Source organism: Rhincodon typus, chromosome 2 (genome assembly GCF_021869965.1).
Source record: "Rhincodon typus isolate 14 chromosome 2, sRhiTyp1.1, whole genome shotgun sequence".
Lineage (NCBI taxonomy): Eukaryota > Metazoa > Chordata > Chondrichthyes > Orectolobiformes > Rhincodontidae > Rhincodon > Rhincodon typus.
Genome location: NC_063333.1, coordinates 81,347,804 through 81,372,228, shown reverse-complemented (window position 1 = coordinate 81,372,228; position 24,425 = coordinate 81,347,804). Strand labels below are relative to the sequence as shown.

The following is a 24,425-nucleotide window of genomic DNA, read 5'->3' as shown; positions in this document are numbered from 1 at the left end:
ACTCTAGATTTCTGACATTCAAAATCAAAATCAATTCCACCTTCTATTAAGTGAAAAGATGGAATTAGTATTTCTAAACATTACAATATCAAAACAGTCCAGTAATTGATTCATACTTGGATCATTTTCATGTGGAAATGAAATTGTTTAGAAGTTACCATTTGAATGATCTCCATGCAGAAAAGACACTCAATTTAATCTGTCAGATGGTAAGGTTATTTTGCAATTAATTGCAATAAACTATTTATTGTTTGCTATATCTAAAGTCTTTTAAAAGCACAGAGGAAGAAAACAGGAAAACAGAAAATGGCGAAGAGCAGGATGAATCTGAAAATCTTCTCCACAAGCGCACACTGTCTAATAAATCAAGTACGAGAAGTGGTAATGAGATTGAAACTGAAGTGGAAAAAAATGAGGCAAAGGTAATGTAATCTTGATCTCAAACTTACTCCTAGACTTACAAGTAAAGCAAGTGCAATTCTTTTATTGGGCCTCACAGATTACTATTAATTAACTAATTATCCACTTCACATAAGAAGGAGTTTTTGATAGCCATGTGTCTGATATTTGCAGAAATCTTTCAACTTAAGAGAGTAAACTATGACAAAACCTGCACTATGGGTTTCTGTCTGTCCATGGATCCAGTCACTTAAGATTTTAGAGCTTCAACACAGATTGGCAGAGAACAACAAGCTTACAGGTGTTTAACCAGAAAATACCATGTAGCTCATCAGAGCAAGGCATCCTATTGATCATCCAGCATAGTTTTCTAGGGCCAGAGTGTCTTCTGGCAATTTTATTCATTCTAGGTTATCTGAGTGGGCCAAACCAAATATCCAACATCCGTAGTTCTTTCGTTTTTTTTGTTCAGCTTATTGATAATGTAGTTTCCTGAATTAATTCCAGTCTGCCTGGCTCATATATCAAATTGCCAAATCTCCTTTGATTGTTTTTGATATTTGGGAGTGCGATCTTTGTGTTGCTATGCCACCACCTCAATTCCAAACTTCGACTAAATCAATGCCTCTTCACCTCAAGGAGGATCATCGCTGGTTAGTTGAGAGTTCTGATGTGCAAAAATAAATCACTATTCAAAGCATTAAAAATCTGTAAAAGCAGATGTTCAGAAACACCCGCACATTTTCCAATATGTTTTATGGGTGAATGAAGTAACTGGCTTGGCTGGTACCCTTACATGTGATTGGTGTGTATAATTGATATTTTTAACCACACAATTCTCCTCCAAAAATGTCATCTGGCTGGATTAAACTGCCCTAGTTTGCCTGAAGATCTGATCTCCTGATGATTGGAATTTTATATTCCACCTTAGGATAGCATGAAGTGACATTTTTTTTCTTTAGGCCACCTTGTCTTCACCAAAAAAGCTCAGTGTCATGTGTATCTGGCTGAAATATCCATTGATATGCATGTACCAAAAAACTTAAATTTGTCTGATTCTTGTCTTTTTCAATAATAGGAAGAAAAACTCCAAAGTGTTTCATTTCTGAAACTTTTCAAATTGAACAAATCAGAGTGGCCTTACATATTTCTGGGAGTCATAGGTGCGAGTATCAATGGAGCAACTCATCCTGCCTTTTGCATTATATTTGCAAAAATTATTAGTGTAAGCATGCAACACTTTTTTAAACATTTATTTTCATTATTCAGTGCATATAATAGTTTGCTGCCATTAGTTTGCGTTATATATTGTATTTTGGGATTTGGATTTAAATATAGAGGCAGATAGTACAGGTCAGTTCAACGGAACTATGTTTTTTAGAAAACAAGGCAGAATTTAATTTGGAGAAATGACTTAAGTTCATCAACTCCAAGAAAATATGTGACTGTATAGCCCGCATACCTTCATTACTCAGACCTTTGAATATCAGAGTTAGGATGTTATGTTGACGTTGTACAGAACATTGGTGAGACCTCTTTTGCAGCACTGTGTCCAGTCTGGTCGCTCTATTACAGGAAGGATATTATTAAGCTGAGAGAGTTCAGAAGCGACTTATCAGGATGTTGCTGGGAATGGAGGGTTTGAATCTTAAGGAGAGGCTAGATAAAATGGGATTTTACACTGGAGCATAGGAAGTTGAGGGGTGACCTTATAGAGGTTTATTAAATCATGAAGGGTATAAATCAGGTGAATAACAGGTGTCTTTTCCCTTGGGTGGGGGATTTCAGGACTAGAGGGTATATTTTTAAGGTGAGGGGAGACATTTAAAAAAGACGCGAGGGGCATTTTTTTTTTAACACGGTGAGTGATTCACGTGTGGAATGAACTTCTAGAGGAATTTGTGAATGTGAGTGCACTTATAATGTTTAAAAGACATTTAGGTAAGCACTCGACTAAGAAATATTTGGAGCGATATGGACTAAGTGCAGGCAGGTGGGACTGGCTTAATCTGGGATTATGGTCAGCACGGACTGGTTGGACCGAAGGGTCTGTTTCCATGCTCTATGACTCTATGCAATCAAGTGCCTCAGAGGAACCCTTGTTGTGCTGATGGATAAATGTTGTTGAGTTTATGACAGACGGTGAAAACACATCAAGGCAATAAGTTTAATTTTGACTTCAGAATGTAAATTGGAACATTCGAGGCAAAAAGAACTAGGAGTTGAGATCAGAAGCAAGTTTAGTTTTAGTTCAGGGAAACCAGTCACATTCTCCAAAGAGTTTTAAATTGCAAGGCAGGAGAGTTTATATAGAAATCTTCGAATTGTCAGAACTGAAAAAGTTTAGGCCTTCAGAATTGTGAAGGGTTTGTGTTAGCAGACTAAGAAAGTAATTGTAAAGTTGGCTCCACAATCCAAGGAAAAGAAACTGAGAGGAGCCAGTTATGTCGAAACAAAGTGTAGAGATAGGAGTGAAATTGCTCTTGGCTTGAATTTCTGTAAAATTTTGTAAAATCATATACGGAAACAGGTTAAACTTTATTTTGCTGTTTGTGTTAAGGTCTTTCTAACTTTATAGATGTAATAAACAAATGTTTTGGTATTAAAGAGCACCTGCAGACTCATGCGAAGCTTATTTTCCACTGCTGTTGTGCATCACCTCATTGGTAACCAAGTTCTTAGCTATTTCACAGAGTTTAGGCTGGGGCTGGGGCTGGGAAGGGGACATGGGGAAGCCTAGGATAAGTGTGGGAAGGGACATTTATTTTATTTAAATAAGGGTTAACACATTTCATTAATATAGAGCTATTGGCATAAAGTATTCAAAATTAAAATTTCACAGCAAGATATAATTCCCTTGAGATGAAGACAATGAGCAGCAGATATCTGACAATGGGACAATGAAGCAATTGTGATTTGTATTTTTTACATTACAGCCACAACACTTGAAGATTTTTTCTCCTAATGTTATTTATCTCTTAACTAAAGTACAGTTTAATCTTTCAAAGTTAATCCATTTTGTTTCTTCCTCCAGATCTTTACTGAAACCGATACAGCAGTGATCAGGCAACAAGCAGATCTTTATTCTATTTTATTCTTTGTTATCGGTATAATTTCCTTTGTTACATATTTCTTACAAGTAAGTATCTTATGTTGCGAATAATATATTTAATAATGTATCAAGGTAGTTGCATTTTATTTCCAAGTGACTGCAACAAATGTCTCAAAATATAACTGGAGATTTAAGATGGCTCACTATCATGCAAAATATTGAAAAAGCTTTATCATATGCAATATTCTAAGTATTATGTTGAACAAACAATAATATCCAGGGATAAAGTCATCAAATCAAACAGAGGAGAAATAATGTTAAAAATTAATTAAAATAAAATAAGAACAGCAATATGGATAGACAAAAATGCCCCTGTGGATTTTAAACATTTAGGAAATTAAAATGTGAAAAGGATTGGAATAATACATTCATTCAAAGTTTTCACATTCAGCATGTGAAATATGTTCTGGACATAAAGACAGCCACATGCAATTTAGTTGTCTATGAAAATATTTAAAAGCATCTGCATTTATGCTCTTCAAGTCAGCAGTTTATAATACACATAACTTTTGTGTGAGGAGCTGGCTTCTAGTCCTGCATTCTGATTATTTGAGAACCAGGATCTCAAACTCAAGACTAAGGTCATAATTTACCAGGCAATTCTGATTGCCATGTTTCTGTAGGACTTCAGAGTCTTGGACAGCGAGCAGCAGAAAAAGCATTGGTCAAGTGACAAAAAAGGCAGTCCAACAGCAGTATTTTTCCTAAAGCCAACTTGCTTAGTATTAAGCATCAAGATGCTGACCACTCAAAACCAGCTCAACTGGGTTGTATATATTGTGCATATGCCTGGCACCAATGCTGTATTTGGAGCTTGGTTGTGGCAGGAGACACCTAGAAAGACTACTTAGGGAAGACCTCAAAGTATCCCTGAATGAGTGAACATAGCTGCCAACTCAGGAGTGGCTGAAATTGAAAGACACTGAACATAATGCGAGTCTTTATTGGGTAAGTGTGGAGGCAAAATGGGTTTTTGGGAGAGCATTCAAACCTCATCAACTTTACCCTTCAAGTATCACCTACCCTGACAGAGGCTGGTAATTGCACGTTTGACTTACCAATTATCTTGGAATGGAGCAAAGTCTTCCTTGATCATGAGGTACTGCCTCAGAAGAAAATAAATACACAAAAAAGAAGTATATTTTGTCTGCAGGAAGCTCTACTGGACTGCCAGAGTCAATGTTTGGCTATGACAATCATATATGCCCATCAATGTTACTTTAATTCTGGCAATGACCCATTTTTCTCAAATGGGTTAGTATCAGATAAGATCTGAAGATCTCGGAGCAACAGTGCTAGCCATTATTTTTTCAGATTGTCAACGATACTTTTATCTTTTAAAATTATTTTTAATTGTGCAAAGTCAAGCTACTCAGGCATAGCCATGGTAGTCTGATCAAAAATGATTATTCTTCTGATAAGCCCATTTGAGTTGTATGCACAAACATGCTTGTCAGTTTCAGAATGTTTGTTGCCATTTAATTCTTTGGTTTATCCAGTATCATTTCTTTAAGTTCATTTTTTATGCGAAACATTTGGTTCCTCACTTTTTCCCAGAATTAGTTTTGTGTTTTCTATTGTAGAGACAGATAGAATGTACTAATTTAATGTCTCTGCCATTTCCTTATTCCCCATTTAGTTTCATCCTTCCACTTCTAAATAGGCCTATGTTTATTTACAGGCATCTCTTTGTTGATAATCCAATAGAAAAGTTTACTTTCTGACCTCAAGTCTTTTGTTGCTCTATTTCCATTTCCTATTTTCTCTTGCCATGCCAATTTTTTGGATCACCATTACTGAATTCCAAAATCCTCCCAATCTTCAGAAATCTTTTATGAACATTGAAGCCTTTTCCTTTGCTCTAAAGTTATTAATTCCTCAGTTTTGTCACATTTGAATCATGTTATGTGTAGTGTTTCTGCCTTAAAGGAATATACATTTGTTGTAAATTATGTCCTAATCCTTTAAATGCAAGCCATTTATTGTCATTATGGGCTAGGTTTTCCAAGGAGTGGCAGTCACACTCCAGTTGCCATTCCACTCCTTTGTATTCCTCTTAGGACGTTCCAATAGGGCTCCATCAGAAATGTGAAACATGCTGTAATTCTGACAGATCTGTTGTAGTACAGGATAGTTGGAGAAAAGCAGGCCATGCCCCCTTTGCACAGCAGTCTTTGCTGTATTCTATAAATTAAATGGCCAGTGTCAGGTTACTTCCCACCCACTGCCTCCAACCTCATCATTCCCCAACCCCGCACCGCCCGCTTCTATCTCCTTCCCAAAATCCACAAACCTGACTGCCCTGGTCGACCCATTGTCTCCGCCTGCTCCTACCCCACCGAACTTATCTCCACCTATCTGGACTCCATCTTCTCCCCCTTGGTCCAGGAACTCCCTACCTACGTCCATGACACCACCCATGCCCTCCATCTCCTCCAGAACTTCCAATTCCCCGGTCCCCAACGCCTCATCTTTACCATGGATGTCCAGTCCCTATATACCTGCATTCCCCATACAGATGGCCTAAAGGCCCTCTGCTTCTTCCTGTCCCGCAGGCCCAACCAGTCCCCCTCCACTGACACCCTCATCCGCTTAGCCGAACTCGTCCTCACCCTCAACAACTTCTCTTTCAATTCCTCCCACTTCCTACAGACAAAAGGGGTGGCCATGGGTACCCGCATGGGCCCAAGCTATGCCTGCCTCTTTGTAGGTTACGTGGAACAATCCCTCTTCTGTACCTACACTGGCCCTAAACCCCACCTCTTCCTCCGTTACATTGATGACTGTATCGGCGCCGCCTCGTGCTCCCACGAGGAGCTCGAACAGTTCATCCACTTCACCAACACCTTCCACCCCAACCTTAAGTTCACCTGGACCATCTCTAATACCTCTCTCTCCTTCCTGGACCTCTCTGTCTGCATCTCCGGCAACCACCTAGAAACCGATATCCATTTCAAGCCCACCGACTCCCACAGCTACCTAGAATACACCTCCTCCCACCCACCTTCCTGCAAAAATGCCATCCCCTATTCCCAATTCCTTTGCCTCCGCCGCACCTGCTCCCAGGATGAGGCATTCCACTCCCGTACATCTCAGATGTCCTCGTTTTTCAAGGACCGCAACCTCCCCTCCTCAGTGGTCGAGAACGCCCTCGACCGTGTCTCCCGCATTTCCCGCAACTCATCCCTCATACCCCGTCTCCACAATAACAACCAAAACAGAATCCCCCTCATCCTCACATACCACCCCACCAACCTCCGGATCCAACGCATCATCCTCCGACACTTCCGCCATCTGCAATCCGACCCCACCACCAAAGACATTTTCCCTCCCAACCCTTATCTGCTTTCTGGAGGGACCACTCTCTCCGTGACTCCCTTGTCCGCTCCACACTCTCCTCCAGCCCCACCTCACCCAGCACTTTTCCCTGCAACCGCAGGAAGTGCTACACCTGCCCCTACACCTCCTCCCTCACCCCCATCCCAGGCCCCAAGAAGACTTTCCACATCAAGCAGATGTTCACCTGCACATCTGCTAATGTGGTATACTGCATCCGCTGTTCCCGTTGTGGCCTCCTCTACATCGGGGAAACCAAGCGGAGGCTTGGAGACCGCTTTGCGGAACACCTATGCTTGGTTCGCACTAAACAACTGCACCTCCCAATCACGAACCATTTCAACTCCCCCTCCCATTCCGCAGACGACATGTCCATCCTGGGCCTCCTGCAGTGCCACAATGATGCTACCCGAAGGTTGCAGGAACAGCAACTCATATTCCGCTTGGGAACCCTGCAGCCCAATGGTATCAATGTGGACTTCACAAGCTTCAAAATCTCCCCTCCCACTACCGCATCCCAAAACCAGCCCAGCTCGTCCCCGCCTCCCTAACCTGTCCTTCCTCCCATCTATCCCCTCCTCCCACTTCAAGCCCCACCCCCATCTCCTACCTACTAACCTCATCCTGCCCCCTTGACCTGTCAGTCCTCCCTGGACCGACCTATCTCCTCCCTAACTCCCCACCTACAGTCACCTTTACTGGCTGCAACCCCGCCTCTTTGACCGGTCTGTCTCCTCTCCACCTATCTTCTCCTTTATCCATCTTCTATCCGCCTCACCCTCTCTCCCTATTTATTTCAGAATGCCCTTCCCCTCCTCCATTTCTGAAGAAGGGTCTAGGCCCGAAACGTCAGCCTTCCTGCTCCTCTGATGCCGCTTGGCCTGCTGTGTTCATCCAGCTCTACACCTTGTTATCTCATGTATCTTTTAATGTAGTTTCCCAATCAACTTTAGTTAACTCTTTCCTCATGGTTGAATCACTTTGCTTTGTTTAGGTATAAGTCCCTCATTTTGGACTTAATCAGATAACTTCCAAACTCATTACAATGTTCTAGCATACAATGGCCACCCTTTTCTAGAGACCCCTGTATTACAAGGTTATTAATCAACCTTTTCCCATTGTACAACACTAGAGCCAAATAGTCTATTCATAACTGGTTCTTCAACCTACTGATCCAGAAAACAATCTTGGACACATTCTGTATGTCCTCTTCCATTACAAATTTGTTTTGCCCAGACTGTATAAATATTAATGCTTTACATAAATACCATATTACCCTTACTACATGAACCTCTAATTTCCTGATTTATACTGTGCTCTACACTACAACTACTTTTAGGGGACTTATAAAAAAAAACTCACAAAATGCTTTCTTCCCTTGCTGTTTCATAGTCACTTGAATGTGAAAGATAAATCAAGAGTGGAAATTGGAGACAGTACCTTGAACACTGCCAGACAAATAGTTTATTTTCATTTGGATACAAACTAACCATCAGAGAATTGACCATGTATGGGTAAAAAGCAATAAAAAATGCAATGTATAAATACTGTTTGGGGCTACAGGTCTAACAGAAAGGACAACCTATAGTGGTAGAAATGTAATGGTACAATATTACCGATATATAGATAGTAAGTGTGTGAGATGCTATATGGTCCTGAAATTATAGAGACTTGCCAGTTTCCAATTTGGAAACTCAGACCCTCACAGGGCCTAACACCCAATTTTGTTTCACATGGTCAATGAACAATGGCACTAACAGATAAATGAAAATTCAATGCTATTTTTGAAAAAGTTAATGAACATGACAGCACAGATCACCACAATCTGTTAACAATTTAAAGATTTTAAAAGTTTATGCTTGGCTTTTTGAAATGTTCTGGTAATTGGATAATGATCTAAAAAATATCATTTGAAACTTGCTTTGTTGTTTTCAGGGTTTTATGTTTGGAAAGGCTGGGGAAATCCTCACTCAGAAACTGAGATATATGGCCTTCAAGTCAATGTTACGTCAGGTTAGTAATTGGGATGCAACATGATGTGATGTTCATGAACACTTCTTGGGTCTAAAACCTGACTGATTTATATTGTTTCAAAAGGAGTAGGCCGAGAAATGTTTTCACAATAACTAATATTTCCTTAGTGTCATCTCATGATGAGAGAGTTCCTGCAAAAAAGTAGTATTCAGTTCCCTGGCTATCAATTCCATGCCACTCCTGAGCAAATGTTTGAGTCTACAACAATCTGTTTGAAAGGCTGATGTCATATTGACCCCCATATGAGCTTCTGACAACGTATCTCACCATCGCTGACATTGCCTATTTATTTTGGCAACTGGCCTGATTCTGCCTCTGCCTTGGTTTTTCTGCTGCTTTTGGTGATCTCTAAACTATGGCATTCCACCTGTATGTTAGATGATCTCCCTCAAACCTGTTCCACCACTGTAATCTTTTGGCCATTTGCCCTAATTTCACCCTATTTGTATCATCCTGCGAAATGCCATGATATATTTTAAAACATTAAAGGCACGGTACAAATATAAGTTGTTATGTTGGTGAACAGAACCAAAGAAGAATATCTGTGACTATCTATCATTAATGATAATATTTTTAAACTTAGCTTTCTCCCTTTATTTCTGTGTCTTTTTAAACTATAACTTCTGTGGCACTCTCTAAACATCCATTTACATCAACAGGTTTGAAGTGATTACATGTGTTGAAAATTTGTTTCATGTGTCCACTAAAGGAAATGAGGATTTCTGCTAGTATAATGCAGCTCATGAATGTGTTTATCAAGAATTCTGTTCCAAGTCTCTGCCAAGTACTAAATCAGAATATCAGACAAGTATTTGCCAATCTTCATTCTCTCTTTTTTTTAAGATGCCGTTCTTCTGTCAGGTTTTTGGTTACTTTGCCTTTTATTCTCCTTGTGTAAATTGGTTTTATACATTGACAATCTTCCTGAGGAACACCATGAGAAACTTCTAAAACATTAAATGCTCTATTTAAATTAGTGTCGTAGCTATAAGATGTACATCAGTATAGCCTAAACTAAAACTCACTGAATTCATACACACAGACACGCACACACACACACAGAGACACACACACAATCAATGTATTTTCATGCATCATGTGTTGTCAAAAGTCAAAATTGTCAAAATGTACAGCAATTCACAAATCAGGAATTGTCAGTGCTAGCAATATTTCATTTTGCTTCTCCATTCCATTCATAGTCTCTGCTTCATTCTGTCTCTAGGAGATTGCTTGGTTTGATGATAAGAAAAACAGCACTGGTGCCCTAATCACAAGACTGGCAACAGAGGCATCGCAAGTCCAAACAGTGCGTAACTTGCTTTCTGTACACATTCCAAAGTTCTGCATTTATCATACATTATCAGCTTCTGAAATCACTGATTTCAAAATAATGTCATCTGGCAGGATCATGGATGTGTTGTATGATTGCTTGGAATGAGAATTGTGTTTTCAAGTATAATTATGTACTTCAATAAAGAGTTTGCATTACAAGAAATTGCTTTAGTCCTTTGGGCAAAACAGAGCAAAATTCCACAAGGAAGCATTTGACCTCCTTACTGCTGATGATGATCTTTCTACTTCCCCAATACCTTGATCACAGAACTCTACTCCCACAGTCCCATCCACCTCAGCATCAATTTCCTCTCCATGCTATGATGGCAGCTAATTTCTCCTTTACTGCCGCTCCAAATCCCAATCTTCAACAATGCCAGTCCCGCGCTGATTTCTGTCACCCCATTCACCCAACCCTAGTGTCTGATCAAACCTCTCTACCACTTCCCATTTTCTACAGCCCTACCATCCCCCAATTTCCATGACCATCCCTGAAGTTTTGTGAGAGTAACCTCCTACCTAGATGCCAAAGTGTATCTCAATTTGACATCTCAGCTGAATGGCAGCAAGTGGGATAATTCAACAAGATCTCCATGTCCTTGGCTTTGCCTCTCCATAAACAGTGGGCCCGTGAATCTTTCTGGCTGTAAGTGTAAGTGCAGCTGTTGAAGTTTCCTGGGAAGTAGGGGAAAACCATCACTGAGGATTTCCTCAGGACCAGACAAACTGCGCTGATCTTTGGGAGCCACCCTATCAAAGTGTACGAATGAGACTTTTGCTTAATTTATGGGTGGTGCAGTGAGAGAAAATGAAATTCCGCTCGACGTAAATCCATAAGATTTTGTGAACATGTACTCAGGTATAAGTCTGCTGTTTGGATCCAACTAAACTGGATCTTACTAAATCCCCACTACACTTGCCAACTGTCTCATGCCTTAATCTCTCAATGAAAGAAGCTGCTGAAGGAAATAACTGATGTCTTCTCACTTGAAATCTTCAGAACCCATTTTTAGATTACTTCCCACTTAAAGGTTTTCATGGGCAGGACTTCCAATTCAGCAGGTCATGCCAGGTCTAACTACCACGATCCATGAAAATTGAGGTAAAATTACAGACATTACTCTGTGCTGGTGACAGACCTAATGCAGAACCAAAAGAAATACTCCCCTCTCCCACTGCATAATGAGAAAACCCATTATAGAGAGTCTCCAACTCAACACTACCAGTGGCTTTGTCTTGGGTTGGGTGTGCCAACAAGCACTGTAGCAGTTCTCCAAACTGACTTGTCTCTCCAGTTCCTGGCAGGCATTCCAGCTGTGCCTATTTGGTTAGCTCTACATTGTCTTTCCAATGCCGTTGAAAGTATGGATCATAAGACCATTAGACATAGGAGCAGAATTTGACCATTCGGCCCATCCATTCAATCATGGCTGATATATTTCTCAACCTCATTCTCCCCATAACCTTTAATTCCCCCAAATAATCAAGAAACTATCTATATCTATCTTAAATACTCTCAATGCCTTGGCCTCCACAGCCTTTCCTGGCAATCATCTGCTCAAATTAGTTTATTTCTTTAGATTTCCATAAACTATGCCCCATTTCTTGGTTTTAAATAAAGAAATGAGCTGTCAGTCCTTTACCAGTGCTATTTATTGGAGACAAGAGAGCAGCCTTCCAAATTTTATTAAAACCGAAAGAACCGCAGATGCTATAAATCAGGAACAAAATCAAAAGTTGCTGGAAAAGCTCAGCAGATCTGACAGGATCCTTGAAGAAAAAAATCAGAGTTAACATCTCGGGTCTGGTGACCCTTCCTTAGAGAAGGACTGGGGGAGAATTTTCAATCTTGCTATCCCATCAGGTGCGGCAAGGTGGCTCAGTGGTTAGGAAATGCTGCCTCACACCAGTGGCCCCAGGTTGATTCCATCCTCAGGCGACTGTCTGTGTGAAGTTTGCACATTCTCCCTGTATCTGTATGGGTTTCCTTCATCGCTCTGGTTTCCTCCCACAGTCCAAAGATGTGCAGGGTTAGATGGATTGGCCATGATGAATGGCCCATCGTGTCCAGGGATGTGTAAGTTAAGAGAATTAGCCATGGGTAATGCAGGGTTATAGGGTACAGGAGTGGATGTGGGTGGGATGCTCTTCGGAGGGTCTGTGTGGCCTCGATGGGTCAAATGGCCTGTTTCATCTCATGGAAATGAGTAGCATCAGAAGCAGACAGGTTCCATGGATGTGTGAGTTGCCAAAGCACAGTGGAGGGTCAGGCACTAAGCAGCAGGTAGAAAAGGTTAAAATAAGAACATAAGGGAATGGCTGAATTGAAAGACACTTAAGAAAATTTTGAAAGAATGGAAAGATATAACAAAGTAACAGAAGTACAAAGGCAGGTGGTGTACAGGATAGACATTAATTCTTTGCACTGTCCACTTAATGTCTGAGATAACAATTAGATAAACTTCTTATAAAATGCATATCAATTTTTATTTCATTTCAGACTGTAGGTTCAAGATTAGGACTAATAGCACAAAACATTGCAAGCATGGGATCTGCTGTTATTATATCATTCATATTTGGATGGCAGATGAGCTTGTTGGTCCTAGCAATGGTGCCCATCCTTGCTGTGGCCGGAGTGGTTGAAATGAAATCTCTAACAGGATACACAAGTCGTGATAAAAAAGACCTTGAAGCAGCTGGAAAGGTAAAGTCATCACAGCCTGATTAATCTCAAATATACTGATTATTAAATGTTGAAGAATGTAGTATGATGACGATATGGATATATAACCTAATTTTTTTGTACACAATATTTTATCCCTCTTTGACAAAATAGCATGGAGAAATGAGTGTGTATACTCATCTGTTGTAATTCACCCACATCTACACCCATACAAACACATACGCAGCCGCACAGACTACACACGTATACAATTCAAATGTTCAAGTCCACACTTTCGCTCCTAGCTTAGGGGTGCACAAATCCAGTCTGGGAAAGTGCTCTGGAAGGTTGGACTTTTGTTGGTGGGATTCCTAGGGAGGTGGGTCGAGCACACCCAGAATAAAAACAGAGGCTGCTAACAATGGATGCACAGGACCTGTATTTGTGCATTGATACTGCACAACAGTTTAATGTTAAAAAATTTCTTTGGCACTCACTTCCTTCTTCCCAGACAATCCCCATTCCCCATCTGTGCCAAGCCATGCCTCCTTGTACTCACTCCCATGCTTCCCTATGCCTCTCCACTCATTCCTACAGCCAACTCCACAAATGTTATGCCACCATATGCCTGTCTATTCACCTCACATATCCTGCATGCCTCCTCATACACTTCTATTACTGTATACCTCTCTGCCATCCCAATGGCTTCTCATTCCTTTGAAGTGACTCGGGTCCACTCTACCCACCCCCATAATGCCTTATTCTAATGCCCTGTGGCATTGTATCCACCATCCTAGCCCTCTATAGCCCCGTAACAAGTGAGCGTCAACTCACACTAATCCTTTGCCCCAGCCAACAAACTATACCCTCCCCCATCCATGCCAACTCACCTAATATCCACCATGGGCAAATCTCAGGAGCCATGTTGATAAAGATATGTGTCTGTTGTTGGCATTGCTATTTAAAAAGCACTCTCATTGCTTAAAAAAAATCAATGTGTGACATTCTTTCAACTGATCCCATATTTTAAGTTGTTTGACAGTTTTTTGGCAGCTTGGACACATTAATACACATGAACATGCAAAATCGGATAATTTATCATATAATAAATAATTTTCTGCATATGCACTTTGATGACAGCCATGTCTATTAAAGTGCATATGGAAAATATGCCAGCACACAACATGATACTTACAGCGTAATGACTAAGTGATAATTTCAGTAATGGAATAGACTCCTGACTTGAAGCACAGGGAGGAAAAGTGATCCTCTATCGGAGAATTTATCGCATTGAACATAACAGCTCAAACACCTCCTCAGAATTTAAACTTACATTGTTAACACTTTGTCATTGCTAGATTATTTTAGAAATGGGCATTCTGAAACCATCTATTGACTTTTTTGTAGGCCCTGTAAACATGTGCTGAAGTTCCTTTCCTGCACAATTTTTTAATGTCCTCCAGTACACTTAATGTGTTGCTTGTGACCTCATTGAATATTGCAGAGAATATACAATTTATAGGGACTGAGATCATACTTGCTGTTCTCTTCTTGAAGACTAATATTCCAATAACAAGCAAATGGTTCACAACTGCCCACAAAAAGGGGATTGTAGTGAATCAGCCTGATTCTTTTACGTGTCTCTGTGGGAGGTGAATGAACGGGATTTCAGAGGCATGGATTCTCTTTGAGAAATACTACCGGGTGCAGGGGTGTTGCTTAGCAAAAAATAAATTGTCAAAAAGGAGAGAAAATTGATTTGCAAAATTAATATGCTGACTTAGTGCATATTTAGTAAGAAAAAGTTACTGATGGCATTGCCTGGCATTGAAATTTTGACATTGTAAATAATGCTTAACTGTACTTTTAATTTAAAGGTAGCAACAGAAGCTGTGGAAAATATCCATACTGTTGTTTCTTTGACTGCGGAACCAACGTTTGAAAAGATGTACGATGAAAATTTGGAGTTGCCACACCGGTACATAAATCTAGATATAGTTATTAAAATGAAATCAGCAATAATTATCATAAATATTGTTTGGCATTCACTGGAATTTTTAAAAAAAAGGCACACTTGCAAGAAACTCAGTGCAAATTCAGAATTGGATTGTATATGAGCTATTGCACATAGGTCCTTGTGGCACAATGTCGTTTTTTTTATTCATTCACGGGATGAGTGCATCCCTGGTCAGGCAGCATTTATTGCCCATATGGCAGTTGAGAGTCAACCACATTGCTGTGGGTCTGGAATCACATGTAGGCCAGACCAGGTAAGGATGGCAGTTTCCTTCCCTGAAGGACATTAGTGACCTAGATGGGTTTTTCCCAACAATCGATAATGGATAATGGATTCATGGTCATCTTTAGATCCTTAATTCCAGATATTTTATTGAATTCAAATTCCACCATCTGCTGTGGCAGGGTTTGAACCTGGGTCCCCAGAATGTTATCTGGGTCTCTGGATTAACAATCCAGTGATAATACCACTAGGCCATCGCCTACCCCTTGCCTTTGTGCTATAAGAGCCAGGTCCTGGCCCCATCTGTTTCAGAGGAGCGCAATAACAACTATGAACAGATGCAGTAACGTTGTTAGCACACAGATCCTCAATTTAACTGTTAATAAGATTTAATCCCATGCACATAGCCTATTGTAGCACATATGATTCAAACCTGACTCTTTAAATTTGTATTTAATGATGTACATCAAATTGACATAATATGGTTTGTTTTAATACCCATTGAACTCATATGAACAAGCTAACTTCATATTGTTATCACTATCAGTTGTTAAGATCTTAACTCGTGGTACTACTGGATAAATCAGATTCCAGAGGAAACTTGGCTTGATAGATTATATATTTAATTTGTTTCATTAATTAATGGTTGTTGATTTTGATTTTGGAGATGTTCATGATCACAGCTGCCCTAATATAGGCAGTTGAAGATTTGTAGTAATTTTTGATAGTTTTTTGAGTTTATGAAGCAGTAGTTTAGATGAGACATATGAGTTAATTAGATAAAGGAAGTATACAACCGTGACAATTAGAGATGCTTCATGATATCTGAGGACAAACAGACTGTCAGCATGGAATGTTTTTATAGCAAGGTCAGCTAGGTGGACCTCATAGAATATGAGTTCCCTGTTTGCGGCTGTTAATCTGGTCCAATCAGGGAGCCCTGGCTGACAGATATAAAAAGGAGTGTCAGAGGGTCTGATCTCTCTGAGAGCCAGCTCTGAGCTAGCTGGGTCAGTTTCGTGTACTATGCACGAGTAAGTAAAGGGTGACTGGTTGACAAGATACCAGCCTTTGCGGAGTTATTTCAGTTTTGGTCTTGTTGTGGGGCAGCCTTTTGCTCTCTAGCTGAGGTCTTAGTGAATGCTTGCTCAGATCTTTCTCCTCTTCATCTGGTTCATCCTCCATCTGGAGGAGAGCTCTCTGAAGACTGCTCAATGGGGGCTGCTGACCACAAGGGCCACCTGATGAGAACCACCCCATGTGGATGGTGCCTGCAAAGTCTGCTTGATGAGAATTGCTCGATGAGGCCCATCTGCTGAAAATTACACCCTTGCCCCTGAGCACTGTAACCTATTCTTAGGGGCATGTAATTTATTTTGTTTCAAATGATTGTCTGAATTATTTTGGCCCAATGACCATGGATAGCTACTCATGATGGAAGGATAACCATGATCCTCTTGCCTGCCTTCCTTTGAGGGTTAGTTGACCATTGCACATTGTCTGGCCCTCCCCTCAGGTGAATTTACAGGCAAGGTCATTTAATTGGGCCACAGGCTGTGTATGTGATCCCTGCCATCTTCCACCTTAGGATTGGTGGAAAGCCTTCCTGACACACTGCAATTGGGCCTTAAATTGACAATTCATGCCTCTGAAGGCCCTTTCTCCACCACGGCTGATAGTCAATCAGTGGGACCATGACAGTCGCCAAGTAGGGAGGATATAAAAATGAACACTCCTAGGTTGCATCCCTCACCCACCAGCAGGAAAGGGTCTGGGGGGATGGAGGGGCATGTAGAAGACTATTGAGAGCCTCACCAATGCTTTTTCTCCTGAACTCCCTACCCTTAACCCCATGTGAACACTTTGGAAAGTGTGTAAAAGCAGTTTACAAGAATGGTTCCAGTGATTAAAAAGCCTCAGTAATGAGAATAGATTGAAGACATTGGGAGTTGTTCTCCTTGGAGAGAAGAAGACTGAGAGGAGATCTGATGGAGGGTTACACAATCATGAGCAGCTGGATAGAGTAGGTAGGGAGAAACCATTCCTCTTCATAAAAGGAATGAGACCAAGAAGCATAGATTTAAAGTGATGTGTAAAAGAAGGAATTGGGAATCGAGGGGAAACTTTATTTATTCAGTGAGTAATTAGGGTATGGAATATACTGCCTGGAACTGTGATGGAGGCAGGTTCAATTGAGGCATTCAAGAGGACATTGAATGATAATTTGGATAAAGATAACGTGTGAGGGTATGGGGAAAGGGTAGGAGATTGTCACTAGGTAACGATGCACATTTAATGAGCAGTGCAGCTATGATGAGCCAAATGGTCTCCTTCTGCATCATAATACTTTTGTGATTCTAACCCCTTCCCTCCACCAAGCAACCTCCTTCTGGCCTGACTCACCTCTGTCCTTAGTCCTTTTGTTGATCCTGAGCTTCTGGTGAGTGCATTGTCAGGAGCTTTTGGTATCCCTGTCTTCAGGTGGCAGGATTTCCATCTGAGGAAGGTCTGCTGCTGTTCACTTAAGTGCCTGAAAGGCGTTATATTCAATGGGATGTCTCCAAAAGGAGCTGACGATGGAGTCTTGCCTGCTGTGCAGCTAAGGGATGAGACTCCAGTCACTTTGATAAAATTCAGCCCAGTATGTTGTCCTCTTGTCCCTTCAACCGCTTCTTTTTTTTTAACCTGTGTAATTAAGTTTGAATTTTAACATCATTTCTGCCTAAATGCTGTAAAATATGTTGGTTTTTTAATGGCCTGAAGCAGAAAATGTGAATTAAATACCCATTGTATATCTCTGTCATATGTATGCAAATATCAGGTTGTGCATGCTCTGGATTTAATGTACCTTAACACTGTGCATGTTTTGCAGAAATGCTAAAAAGAAATCCCAGGTCTATGGTTTTGCCTTTGCACTGAGCCAGGCTATCCAATACTTTAGCTACGCTGCTAGTTTCCGATTTGGTGCATTCCTGATATCAATAAATGCAATGGATGTAGAAGGTGTTTTCCTGTAAGTAGCATGAACTGTGCCTGTTATTTTTGTCCATTAGGATAATTAATTTTAGTTTCCAATACATTCAAAATGCTTGAAGTATCATTCTCCAGGTTTTAATTCATGAACCTACTCAATTATGTGAATTGTCCACGATCTGTCACTTAAGCGTCTGAGAGGCATTTAAATACAGCAGGATTTCACCAAAAGTAATGATGAGAGAGAATGAAAGTGATGTGATTTTCCTACATTGTAGGGACTTGAACCAAATTCTTAGTATTGACATTTCTGAATTTGATAATGGTGGGATTAACTTTATATTGAGAATCACTTTTTATATTAGGGCTCTTGAACTGGCACTTGAAGCATGTTTATGTTACTGTTCAATTACTTGACTTGTTTGGGCTGGAAGACAATTTTAAAGGTTTCTGTTCAACAAAATATGTATTTATGTATCTGTTAACTTTGATTTAATGATGTAAGATAACTGTAATTTGTACAATACTATGTTGTCTGAAAAGTTTTCTGAAAATTCATTTTACAGTGTTTTTAATGCCATTGTGTATGGTGCTGTAGCAATTGGACAGAGCAGTTCTTTTGCTCCTGATTATGCAAAGGCAAAAGTTGCTGCGATGAATCTCTTTGCACTTTTTGAGCGTGTGCCAGCTATAGACAGCGACAGCACTGATGGACAGAAGCTGGTGAGTATTTTATTTGCAAGAACTAACCAGAAATTAAATCTGTTTTAAGATCTAAGAATCGAGCCAAACAGTAGATGGCATTAATGCTTAATATTTGCAAACAATGTTATTCTTTTGTATATGTATATATGCACACAATTAAATGCAAATTGTTGACATTTTTGTCGATTGCTGTTTAGAAGCGTTTATCTTCCTGGAATCATCCATTCTCTTTGTTTTGTCCTTAGATGGTTATATAGGTCTTTTATGCAATTTTTAATTTGAAATTCCATATCCCATACTGTTCCCATAAATGCATGTGCAATCAGATTGTAAATTTCCTTCCTGGAAGGTTAAACATGTATTGATATGATTTTCCACAGAAAGTCCTGATCTTTGATCAGTAGAGTCCAATGATATGGCTTACATGAAGCCCTGCAGAGTTACGATTCCTCCATTTTACCTGTCATATCTGTGTGAAATTTACCACCATTCATTGAATAATAGAAATGCAATACTACAATATAGCAATTAGTTGGTGTAGATTCTACTCTACTGAATTCAAGTATTTGTTTCTTCAGAGAGAATGGCTTTAGTTGATGCTTTACAAATTGCATGACTGCAAAGCAAAATTAATTCAATACAAAATTGCTTTTTTGTATATTTTAGGAAACTAGCAGAAAGGGCATTATGTAGCATGTTAACTTCATGCACATATGTTATACACTACCATTCTATTGCAAATGGATTTACTTCTTATTGTTGGAATTAATTTCTATTTTTTTTTCAGGAAAGGTTACTTTGCTATTGCACAGAGCTCTAGTTTGGTAATCTGTAGAAAATTTGAAAAATCTTGACCAAATGAACAAACAAGTTGAATATTGGATTAGATGTTCATCTTAATTGCAAAACTGTCCATTTTTCTTCACAAATAACAAGCGACATTCTCAGAAATTACATTTTTGAAGTCCAGCGTTCTTACAATTTTGTTAATAGCCTACTAATTACTGAGAAAGCTAAGAAATCTCCCTGTGCTTGTCGGAAATAATTGCAGTTTTTTGTGTGTGACTAAGTGTGGTATCTGAACTCTGGTTTAGATACGTCATGATGTACCCCATTAGTCTAACTATAAGTCTGTATATATATATCCACCATGTATTAATGATTTGCTGTGGGTCACAAGGCTTTTCTTTCATAGCCCATATGGGATTATTGCTATTTTTCCATTGTATACATCATGTTAAATAACAATGAAAGATGACCTATCTTTATGTTGCTAATCAGTAAGCAGGGGTTCAAATGTACATTCTCAATGATTTTTCAATATTTCTACTTCTGTTTTTCTATATTCCACTGATCACATCTGTCATAATTGTGGAATTTAATCAAACATTGATGCTGATGTTCCAATAAATAAGAATTGTCAATAGATAGACCTAATGATGTCCCTGAAGAATTGGCAAGACCCTTTGATGTGCATGCAAAATTATATTTATTGGAAGCAAAACTCATAATACGGAAATTGTTGCAGCAGACAACTTCATTGCTGAATGTACCTTTCCCATTCCATTTGTTTTGTCACAGGAAAACTTCAATGGTGACTTGAAATTCTCCAAAGTTTACTTCAGATATCAGAGTCGTCCAAATGTACCAGTGCTCAAAAGACTGTCATTCAAGGTTGGAAAAGCACAGACTTTGGCACTAGTTGGCAGCAGTGGTTGTGGGAAAAGTACATCTGTGCAGCTTATAGAAAGGTTCTATGACCCACTGAAAGGAGAAGTGGTAAGACGTTCTTATGTACCATTAAGTACAAGAGATGCTTTAACAAATCTGTCCTTGTTCATTTGAACATTACAGCATGAACTTTTAGAATGGAAACTGTCTATGTAAGTTGTCATATTGTTGACTTGTTCAATAGCAGTCAAACTTCTGAAGCACCACTGTTATTCTATTGGGCTGACCCTAGAAAGCCAAACAATGAAACTCAACATCGGTTTGTCAATGAGGTGATATTGACTCAGCATCCCATTTCATGCCCTAACCAGTTAACTCCAATGTAAAACTGGGACTGGGTAAAACAGATTATTAGTCTCAGTGCCTTATCCAGACAAATAGTAGCTGCTGAGCCATAAAATCATCTACTTAAATTATTGGGACTTTTGAAACAATAAAGAAGTAAAAGTTTGTTTACAATTGCTGTGCACTGCCCTGAAATAGAATTGACTATTTGTCCCATTAATTAATAGCAATGGGGTAAACACTTCTTTCTCTCGAAATTATTACTTTGCCACTGTACATACTGATCTGAATTTTGTCTACCTGCCAGTCAATTAGATGCCCTTCTCTCAAACTACCCAAGCCTCGCAAGCCTGGAGCATGAGTGCAGAAACTAACCTTGTACTTATTTGGATGCCATCCGCTTCTTATTTTCTTAATACCTATCTCAAAAGAGCTAGCAATACTCTGACTAGATCTTAATCCTTGAGGTGGTTATTGAGCCATTTCCCAATGCCACAATCATGCCTCCTGCCTGAAATGCCCACTAAAACTGGGAGTTAGAGTGGTTGGAGATGGGACTGCTGCCTCCGAAAGCATGTCTGATGTGGGAACAAAACAGGCAGATGTCAAGCAGATTAGAAGACCCACTTGCATTCATTGGGATGTCATTCCAGCTCTGTACTTGATAGAGCTTACCCTTCACCCCCACCAGGCACCTGTTCCCTCCATGTCCTCCATAACCTTTCATATCTTCACCGGTGACCCAACTTAGCAATTTCCTTCCATTCTCACTCCATTTCCACAATAGGCAGATTTCATAAGCCTTATAATAACAATATGGAGACTTTGGGATACTCATAAAACCATCCAAATAAACAAACAGCCTTTCAAAATCCTCACTAAAGAATTCCCTTAGAAACACATATAACTGTCGATTAAAACAAAGTTCACTGTTTCATTATAGCTGTATCAACAACCACTGCTGAACTGAATGTATTAATGGGATTTAGGTCTCACCAAAATATTCTTAATAGAACTTCATTGCACAACTGTATCAACAAAAACTCCAGAGCTGAATACACCAACCCCTATGAAGTAGTGGAACAAATGGCTGTGCTGGCAATCAATGAAAAGAAAAATCATATGGCTCAGTAGACAGATCAAAATCTCAATCTCTACACTTTTTATTGCAAAAGAACTGATTATCCACCGGATAAATTAATCTATTCCATCAGAAGAGGTTTCCACTTTCACAAAGCTGATCAATTTAATGGCCATTTTTTTCTTTCCCAAAAAATGATTGATCATCAGTCGCTGTATTAAAACATACTTAGCAGAGTAATTAGTTTAAAACAGAGGTCAATAAAGATGCAATGGCTGATATTGAAGAGGATATTTCAGAATGCACAGAACAGATACATCTCAATGGATAAGAACAATTCAAAGTTCAGACCCACTACTTGTGTTTAAATAGAAATGTTGAAGATTATATCAAACTAAAAAAAATGTATACAGTTCTGCAAATAAAGAGGGCAGGCCAGAAGTTTGTAAAGAATATAAAAAACAGCAAAGAATGAGAAAGAAATTAATGAAGAGGGAGAAAATAGAGATTGAGAGAAACCTAACCGGAAATATAAAAAAAAGTTTGAGTTTCAAAAGATAAAAGAAGAGTTAACAAAGTGAGACAGAATACTTAATAATAGAAATTTAAGAAAATGACAGTGAAATTGAACAAATTTAATTGAAGACATCAGTCTCCACCATAGTGGATACAAATCACATCTCAGAACAGTAATACTTCAGCAAATGGAAATGGGGGAAGAACTGAAGTAAATCACGATCACCAGAGAAGTGATACTTAGTAAAATGTTGGAGGTATGAGCAAACAAGTGCCTAGGACCTGATAGATTTCATCCTATGATCTAAAAGGCTAGTGAAATAGTTGATGTATGGTTTTAATTTTCCAAAATTTCCTTGATTCTTGTTAGCTTGGAAATGAGCAAATGTAACTGCTTTATTTAAAAAGAGAGATAGACAAAATTTGGAAAACTAAGGCCAGTTAGCTTAATATCTATCATACAGAAAATGTTAGAAGCTATTATTAAAGAAGTTAGAACACTGCACTTGGATGAATTCAAGATAGTCGAGTAGCATCAATATACTTTTTTGAAAGAGATATCAAGTTTTTAGCAATCTATTGCCATTCCTTTAGGAGGTAACACAAAAGTGGAATGGTTGCTGTACTGTACATAGATGTCCAGAAGACATTTGACTGTATGAAAGGTTATTGCAGAAGTTAAAAGCTGGTCGTGTAAGGGTCTCATCTGGTACGCACAGAAGATTGGCTGACTAACAGGAAGTAGAAGACATGGGTCTTTTTCAATTTGATAAGATGTAATGAGTGGTATGCTGCAGGGATCGGTGCTGGGACCTCAACTGCTTACAATTTATATAAATGGGCATTTTATTTAATTAATGATGGAAATGCATTGATGACAGTTCAGAAAAGGTTTACTAGTCTAATATGTGGAATGGTTGGGCAGGGTGCTCTCTTATGAAGAAAGACTTGACAGGCTAGATTTGTAATGCTAGATTGAGGAGAGTGAAAGATGACTTGATTGTAAAATCATAGAATAGAATCCCTAGAGAGTGGAAACAGGCTATTCGGCCCAACAAGTCCACACCAACCTGCTGAAGAGTATCCCACCCAGACCCATTCCCCTACACCTGCATTTCACACGTCTAACCCAAACATCCCTGGGTACTACATGCAACTTAGCATAGCCAATCCACTTAACCTGCACATCTTTGGACAGTGGGAGGAAACCCTCACAGACACAGGGAGAACATGCAAGCTCCACACAGACAGTCACCCAAGGCTGGAATCGAACCCAGGTCCCTGGTGCTGTGAGGCAGTAGTGCTAACCACTGAACCACCATGAGTGATATCAATAGGGTAGATCCAGAGATTGTGTTTCCTGTTATAGCAGAATCTAGAACTAGGGCTTATCATTAAAATCAGGGGTTGTACAGATAAAACAGAGACAAGGCGAAAATCTTTCTGCCAGAGGGTTGTAAGTCTTTGGAAGTTTCTTCCTGAAAAGATGGTGAAAGTAGAGCCCTTGAATATTTTTAAAGAAGGAGGTAGATAGATTCTTGTTAAGTACAGAGATGAAAAGTTGCCTGAGGTTGGCTGGAATACAGATTTGAGTTTACAATTAGATCAGCCATGATCTTATTGAATGATGGAGCAGCCTTGAGGGCCTTAATGGCTTACAGTACTTGATCCACACGGTTGTGTGCAACTAGGGATGCTTTATTAGGCTAAATGAACTAGCCAAATGCAAATCATTACTGCTGAAAACCTGATGTGATTGAGATGTTAAGTTTAGGTCAGTGTGACCCAGTCATGGTAGATGTAGTTTCTGGGTTATATGGGTCTGTACTCAGCTCAAAAGATTCTCCAGTCATTGACTTAGCAAAACTTTGACAGTGTGACTGTTGCATTTTATTTTTGTTTTGCTGAGTTAGCAATGGGTAATTTATCTCAGTGGCAGTGAATATTCTTTGCATGTGTGATTCCCCACCACATCAACAAACAACACTTTTCACAGGGATTTCATGCTCATCTACATCTA

At 39.5% G+C, this 24,425-nt stretch overlaps 1 protein-coding gene across 1 annotated transcript in view; it reads left to right on the top strand.

Moving 5' to 3' along the window:
• The window catches only part of LOC109914257 (ATP-dependent translocase ABCB1-like), a 76,991-nt gene that overhangs the window by 39,121 nt on the left and 13,445 nt on the right, over positions 1-24,425 (top strand). The window contains exons 16-25 of the mRNA XM_020513850.2: positions 267-422; positions 1,478-1,624; positions 3,434-3,538; positions 8,783-8,860; positions 10,104-10,187; positions 12,714-12,917; positions 14,753-14,853; positions 17,987-18,127; positions 18,654-18,810; positions 20,374-20,571. Coding sequence (XP_020369439.2) covers positions 267-422; positions 1,478-1,624; positions 3,434-3,538; positions 8,783-8,860; positions 10,104-10,187; positions 12,714-12,917; positions 14,753-14,853; positions 17,987-18,127; positions 18,654-18,810; positions 20,374-20,571 — 1,371 coding nt within the window. The remainder of the gene's footprint in view (positions 1-266; positions 423-1,477; positions 1,625-3,433; positions 3,539-8,782; positions 8,861-10,103; positions 10,188-12,713; positions 12,918-14,752; positions 14,854-17,986; positions 18,128-18,653; positions 18,811-20,373; positions 20,572-24,425) is intronic.